This window comes from Macaca fascicularis, chromosome 13 (genome assembly GCF_037993035.2).
Source record: "Macaca fascicularis isolate 582-1 chromosome 13, T2T-MFA8v1.1".
Lineage (NCBI taxonomy): Eukaryota > Metazoa > Chordata > Mammalia > Primates > Cercopithecidae > Macaca > Macaca fascicularis.
Window position 1 is genome coordinate 106,267,223 of NC_088387.1, and position 7,261 is coordinate 106,274,483.

Genomic DNA, 7,261 nt, shown 5'->3' on the forward strand with positions numbered 1-7,261 from the left:
TGCCATTGCTACAATGCACAGAATAGTCACTGATAACATCTCTCATCTGCATAATCTTGGACATTTCCCCAAACTCAGTTCCCTCCACCTTAAGTGGGGACAATGACTCATGCCCCGCAACCAGGATTGTACAGGTGCAAAAAGGGCTATTTATGGAAACCAAATCCCCTCTATAAGTTATGGATTATTTATGGTTGCTCCTTAAGGGACAAAGTATAGTGCCATGAAGGAAAAGGTTGAGTTGCATCATTTAATTTTAAGCTATTTATTTTCATAAACATGAGGTATTTCAAAGTGCTATAAGATGCAGCACTAAATATATACATTTTGAAGAAATTAAACACAGAACTTTGCATTTACCCAGTTCTATGCACCAAACATGAACAAATACATTAACAGGAAGAAACAGGCTAGGAAAAAGGCATATATATATAGTAAATTTCTTTACAAAAGTTTCTTAGTTCAAAAAGTGATAAAGTAATATCTACTCAAAACTTTCACAACTCATTTTCATACGAAAATATAAGTATCAAATTTAGTTATGTATCAGCGTCATACTAAAGTATACAGGCAGTGTAAGAATTAGTACAGTACATAACAGAGATTAACAATATATTTGTATACAAAACATGCTCCTCAAACATTGAGGTATTATTACAGTACTTAGGTATGAACTTCCAGTCTAATACTGGCCGCAAAAGCCACCTCTCATTACCCAGGACGTATACAAAAGGCGGATGTGTCAATGGTATTTACAGAAATGTTCCCCAGGGGTATCAAATGGCAAACCCCTTACGTGGCATCTGCTGGAACTTAAGCACCATTTTAAAAAAGAAGGAATGACTTTCTGTTGTTTGGAAACTTGGAACACACAAGGTGACTTCAACAGCCCCAGAGGCTCCCAACCGTCACCAACTTTTACCGCTGTCATGGAGGTGAGGTGGAGGAGGCTGCAGGGCCACCCAGCGTCCTGGGAGGCAGGCTCTCCAAGGTCCCAGCAGAACCCCACACTGGTGGTCCTGCTCCCCACCCAGAGCCGAACTCGACAGGGGACCGATTTGAAAGTAAACCAACATTCTTAATGTCAACACAATGTTTGTTTAAAAAAAATCAAAATGTGCAAAGTGGCAGTGACTGTCCAGTTTTGAGAAGCGTCTAGCAAGTCCGAGCGTGTTCAATTTTCTTTAGCAACTGCTGCTGTCTTGCCTGCAATTTTTCCTTTTCCAGCAAAAGCTGGTGCTCCTCGGCCTGGAGGGAGTGGACATACTCGGTGGCCTTTTTCAAAATGACCACCTTGGCGGCCTTCTCATTCTTGACCAGCTCCGGCACGTGGTCCCTGAGGGTGAGAAAGCTGGACCGAAGGTCGTTGCGGCGCTGGCGCTCCAGGATGTTGTGGTTCCTGCGACGCTCACTGTCCTCCGAGTCAGAGTTTCGGGGGCTCAAGCTCTTAGCCTTTGGGGGGATGACACTCTTGAGCGGACGTGGGGACACCTCATTCTTTATCTTCTTCTGGGGGGGTGCATCCTCACTCTCCACGTAGGGAGATGGGGCGGCATAGTTGTGCTGCTGGTGGATGGGAAGGCATCGTTTGAGGATCAGCTCGCTGGACTGAGCCCTCCCGGGACCCAGGGCTGCGTTTTTGGGACGCACAGTGATGGTGAATGTGGTGACAGCCTTGGTGTTGGAGGAGGAACGCCGCTTCTCCACAGTGACCACATCAATTTCTTCCTCTTCATCTTCCTCTTCATCATCTTCATCATCTGAGAACAAGATGTCAGTTACTCTCATGTGAGAACCATTTGAATGAAATTCATATATTCATGTTATTATGTATGTGTTATCTGTCTCTTCCGGCAGACCCTGGCACAGAGTGTGTTATTTTTACAGGTCCATCAATGTAGATGTGGACAGTTATGTATGTTTTAGATCTCTTTAAAATAAATATATCTGTAGGACGGACGTGGTGACTCACACCTGTAATCCCAGCACTTTGGGAGGCAGAGGCGGGAGGATCACCTGAGATGAGGAGATTGAGACCATCCTGGCTAACATGGTGAAACCCCGCCTCTACTAAAAATACAAAACTTTGCTGGGCATGGTGGCATGCTCCTGTAATCCCAGCTAACTCGGGAGGCTGAGGCAGGAGAATCACTTGAACCCGGGGGGCGGGCGTTGCAGTGAGCCCAGATCGCATCACTGCACTCCAGCCTGGGCAGCAAGAGCAAAACTCCGTATCAAAAAAACAAAACAAGAAAAACATACATACATACATACATATACATGTATGTGTGTATATATAAGTATGTTTTCCTTCCCCATTCCCCAACTGTGCTTTCAGTCTTCATTCAAGACTTTAGCAGGTGGTAGAAATAAATATAAAGAACTTGGCCTTCAGGGTCAGACAGAATCCTGGCTCCACCGCAGACCAGTTGCATGACCCTGGTCAAGTTACTCAGCCTTTCTAAGCCTCTGTTTCCTCAGCTATTAAATGGGGATACCACTTTGACAGACAAAACGTAGACTTAGCATAGAGCTGCGCCTAGTAGACAGATGCTCAGTAAATGGTAGCTTTTATCATAATCACCAGTCTGCCCGGTGGACTTATTTACATTTCTAGCTCCACACTTAAAGAGTTGAGGCCTCTCATTTTAGGAGCCTCATTTAGCAATTTACACATGGTTGTGTTTGATTTTAAGTCCTTAAACAAACTAGAGGAACAATTTAATTAACTGAAGAAGAAAAACAACTTTTCATCCACAAACCTGAGTTTTATAGAAGTAAGCAGTTTTGCATTTAACAAAGATCAAGTCTTAACTACAAAGCCATAATCCACAGTTGGTATAAACCCCCAAATGGGAGCAGCCCTCCTCAAAGCCATCAATAACAACAGCAACAACAAAAACGTGTAGCATCCTGTGTGCATTCTTCCCCTCTCTCCTCATTGACTACTACGCCGGGCTAGAAAATTATTGTTTAAAATACAAGCATGAAAATCAAAACACATCTTCTGCTTGATCTGAAGGGGACCGGAAAGCTGAACAATTGTGGGATTTGTTCTAAAGCCGAAATGTGAGGCTGTTCCAGTCTGTAGGTCCCTTTAAGCCAATGTTTTGGTTTTCTGCCAAGAAGACAGCTGTTGGACGGAAGTGCTTCCTCACCGAAAGCTGTCAAGGCGCAGACATTAAAGGGACAGAGCCGTTTCAAACTGGAGGCTTATCACCAAGTTTCCTTCCAGGAGCCTCAAAGATCTCTCCTCAGCCCAGAAGTAAATTTAGGATTGTTTCCACCTGCATTCTGAAAACACTGGTTTTCCAAGTCCAAGGGGGGGTGGTCCCAGCTCCCTGCTCCAAGGACAAGGCAATGCCACTCTTTGGGTTGAGTTCTGTTCATCCAGACCCCCAGGGAAAGGCCTGGTTTTAATCCTTCCCTTCAGCTTAAGGCACAGACAAATGCACACAATAGAACTAACCAGTGAGTCCTCCCAGGATGCGAGCATTCCTGGAGAGGCTGCTGAGTGCCTGCCCTCACCTTCAAGGGCACTGGGTTACAGATACAACTCACATCTCAAATTAGGCCTGGAATTCAGGCTGGAAGACAAAACTGGAGCCAGTTTTCACTGCACATTGGAAAGAGGAGGCCCCTTAAGAATGTACACAACTGCTGTTGCACTTGCAGCCAGCTGCTGAATGGAGGGAGGGAGGGTGCCCCCACCACCCCCAGCCTTTCAGATCCCGGGCCCGCCTGCTGGACTCGCATATCGCCGCCTGCTGGCCACGCACCGGGAGCAAATAGCCCACCACCCACCGAGGATGGGGGAAGGGTACCGACATTTGGGAAAAAAAAAAAAAAAAGAAAACCGGCTCTAGCCATCTGTGCAACCCTCCTATAAGTTCCTGCGCCTTAAAAAGGGCTTTGCACAGCCCTTGTATCTTTTCGGGATGTCTTTCCCTCCCCTGACCTGGGCCGGAGTCCCTTTCACCCCTGCGCTAACAGGTTTCTGTCCAGGCAATGCACCCAGCAACCCCCTAAACCCTCACCCGGTTTAGCCACAACTTTCTCCAATTTTATTCCTCGGGCTGCGCTACAAAAGATGGGGGAGGGGACGGGGTGAGGGTCCGTGACGGCCTAGAGGAGGGCTCCTCAGGAGAAGGTGGAAGGAACTTTAGTAAAGGCCAGAATTGGAGAGCACCCTTTGCAGCGGCCTTCTCTCAGCCCCTTCTCTTTACCCCGAGGAGAGACTTGGAGGAAACAGGACCTCTCTGCCCCCAGCACTGCCTCCAAAATGCTCCCTAGGCCAAGACATACGAGCACTAACAAAGGGGACGCGACCCGGGGTCCAGTGCCCCAGGGAGGCAGCCGGACCCGAGTTCGGTCTTTACCTGAATCGCTCAGGGTGTCCTCTCCGGAGGTACTGAGGGCCTTGTGGTCGCCGCCGCTGGTTTGGCGGCCGCCTGGGCGCGGAGGGGCGACCCCCGGGGCCCCGGCTGGGGCGGAGACACCCGCCCCCGAGGCGACCGCAGGGCCCACCGCCGGGGCACTGGCCGGGGCTGCGGGCATGGGCGCTGGCTCGCGCTTGTTCACAGGAAAGGGGAAGACCACCGCAGGATCCACGCACTCGGCAGCCGGGTGGGCGAGCTCGGCGGGCAGGGCGGCCCCGGCGCGGCCGGCTCCCGCAGCCCCGCCGTGCCCGCGACCCGCAGGGCTGGCGGCGCCGGCTCCCGGGGACTGGGCGGTGGAACCGGCGGTCGGCGGCCCGCGGCCGTGCTGCAGCTTCTCGCTCACGGCGCGTTCCAGCTTCTCGCGGGCGGAGAAGCCGCTCCACATGCAGTCCTGGAGAATGACCGGGTTGGGGGTGAGACCACCCAGTCCACCCAGGCCGAACGCGTCCTCCTCGGCCGGGCTGCCCCACAGCTCGTTCTCGAGCAGCATCTCCGTGACCCAGCTCGGGGGCTCGGAGCTGTGCTCCGCGAAGCCACGGCTGGGCGACAGCGGGGGCGTGGGCAGCAGCTCAAACTTCTTCCAGATGTCCTCCCCCGGGGGGGTCGAGTCGGGGCCGCCGAAGTAGAAGTCATCTTCGTCCGGGTAGAAGCAGGGCTGCAGCGAGTCAAACTCGAGGTCTGGGTTCTTGCAGATCATGCCCGGCATGGTGGACGCGGAGCAGCTCGGCATCGGCTCGCCTCCCGGCCGGCGACTGAAGACTTCTTTCCGCCCCGCTCGTTTTAATACCGGGGGTGCTTCCTTCCCGTGGGGGGCGCGGAAGGCGGGGGCCGGCGCCGACCTCCAACACTGCAACCGACAGACACACCGGAGAGGGTGGGCAAACGGAGCAGACCCAGGGGAAAGGCAATGGGCGCCCCCTCTAACCCGGTTCCCCAATCTTCCCTCCAAGCCCCCCACTCTGCCCACGGCTCGCGAAGGTGGAGGAAGTTGTGCCTCTCGCTCCCTCCCTCCCTCCCTCCTTTTGTGTACAAGCTGTCTACGACAGGGGGTGGGAGGGGGCATGCAGATGCAGGGGGTGGTGGCGTGGCTCCGCAACTTTGGAAACTGCCATTTCATTCACACAAGGCACTGCCTGGGGGAGGGGGCTGTTCCAGGCTGCAGAATTCTAGCTCTCACCAGCACGCAAACAACCCCACTCGCAGCGGCGAGGGGCCGGCTGCTCTGGGGAAGCCCTGGGCTCTCCGACCCAGCTACCGGGTATGGTATTTGGAGTACCTTCTACCCCCTTTGTAAAAATGCAGCCTCGGGAGTGCAAATGATAGCAGGGGATTTAGGAAACTTTGCAAATGAAAAAGCCTTTCTCTAGACAGAGACCAACAACAGACACCCATATCCACAAATCCTTCCCCTCCCCAAATTTGAGCAAACGCCCTCGGCATTCACCCGCTGCAGGGATACTCCTACCAATAGCTTATCTGGAACCTCTTTAAGCCCATCCCTGCTCTTCCAAACCCCCAACAGCGTCCTCTTCCAGGGAGGGGGAGGTTGAGCCCATGTTCCCGGGAATGGTGCAGGGGCGCCCGCGCGAGGAGGGTCACCGGGAAAGCCGCCTCTCCTCCGAGCTGGAGCAGCCGTGACCCAGATTACGACCGCGGTGGCCTCGCCCTGCCTAACCCCCCGTCTTCTTCCTCCAGGGGCACCCTTTGGAGAAGAACCCCAGCCTAGGGTGGGGACGCACCAGCTCTCCGACAGCTCAAACACAGACAGATCTTCTAGAGCAGGGGGAATTTCTTTTCGCAGAAGCCATTACTCCCCCCGGTAAGGGCTGCAAAAGGATTAGGGCGGGTCTCCTTTAGCCAGGATGGCTTCGGGGCTGGAACTGGCTTTTCTGGGAAAACCCAGAGACGGTTTTGTTTCTGAAGCAGAAACAGTCCCCCGGGCATATTCGGGCGCCCGGTGCGCACGTCGCAATCCCGTCCAGGGCTTGCCTTGCCCCGGCGCTCGTCGCTCCCTGGGCGCCGGGCGGTTTGGAAGCCCTGCTCCTTACCTCCCGCCGACTGCAGGGGATCCGGAGGCGATTCTGCGCGGGTGTCTCCGGGTGGGCCGGGGGGCGGGGGTGTCCTCGGGTGGCTACAGTCTGTGCGCGCTTGCGCCTGGCTAGCGCTTGCTCGGCTCCAACACAGTTCCCAGGAGCCCCCCGCATCCACCCAGCGCGTCCAGACAGATGACTGTCACTGCCTGCGCTTTGAAGCTCGGGGGATATTATTAACTGAAAAATCTGACACACCCGGGGGGCGGGGAGAGAAGGGGGCTGTGGCGCAGACAAGGGGGAGGGAGAAAGGAGAGGAAAGCGGCTTTACCCCGCCCTCCTGATTTCCATAAAAATCAGGGGAGGCGCCAAGGCTTTCGCGCCAAAAGCCACTTGCTTTTCTTTGCAGAGAGAAGGCTGCAAAGCTGGGAAGCCCGGGGTGTGCTCCTCCCCCCCTTTTGGACCCCCGGGCTTGCACCGGCTGCACTCTGAGAACCAGCTGCGCGCCGAGCGGTGCAATGCAGCACCCACCCTGCGGGCCTGGCAATTGCTTGTCATTAAAAGAAAAAAAAAATTACGGAGGGCTCCGGGGGTGTGTGTTGGAGAGGGGAGACCGATGCTTCTAACCCAGCCCCCGCTTTGACGGCGTGTTGTGCAGCTGAGCGCGAGGCCAACGTTGAGCAAGGCCTTGCAGAGAGGTTGCTCCTGTGTAATTCCGAAAGAAGGCTAGTCCGAAGGTGCAAAATAGCAGGGAGAGGACGCGCCCCCTTAGGAACAAGACCTCTGGATGTT

At 53.9% G+C, this 7,261-nt stretch overlaps 1 protein-coding gene across 2 annotated transcripts; it reads right to left on the reverse strand.

Moving 5' to 3' along the window:
- Window positions 1-236: 236 nt before the first annotated feature.
- Window positions 237-6,680, reverse strand: MYCN (MYCN proto-oncogene, bHLH transcription factor). Of its 2 annotated transcripts, none has more exons than XM_045369750.3 (3): window positions 6,488-6,680; window positions 4,380-5,286; window positions 237-1,760 (listed from the first exon to the last, which is right to left on the reverse strand). In XM_045369750.3, the coding sequence occupies exons 1-3, from the start codon at window positions 6,641-6,643 to the stop codon at window positions 1,156-1,158; spliced, it is 1,668 nt and encodes a 555-aa protein (XP_045225685.1). In that variant the 5' UTR covers window positions 6,644-6,680; the 3' UTR covers window positions 237-1,155. The 2 variants fall into 2 exon arrangements, with proteins under 2 accessions (XP_045225685.1, XP_045225686.1); XM_045369751.3 differs by having other exon boundaries at window positions 6,179-6,680.
- Between the last annotated feature and the right edge of the window lie 581 nt (window positions 6,681-7,261).

Coding starts and splice junctions, on each gene's coding strand:
- MYCN (XM_045369750.3), bottom strand. CDS start 6,643: ATGCGGGGGGCTCCTGGGAACTGTGTTGGAGCCGAGCAAGCGCTAGCC. Junction 5,287..6,487: donor TCCCCTGCAGTCGGCGGGAG/GTAAGGAGCAGG, acceptor TGTCGGTTGCAG/TGTTGGAGGTCGGCGCCGGC. Junction 1,761..4,379: donor GGACACCCTGAGCGATTCAG/GTAAAGACCGAA, acceptor TCTTGTTCTCAG/ATGATGAAGATGATGAAGAG.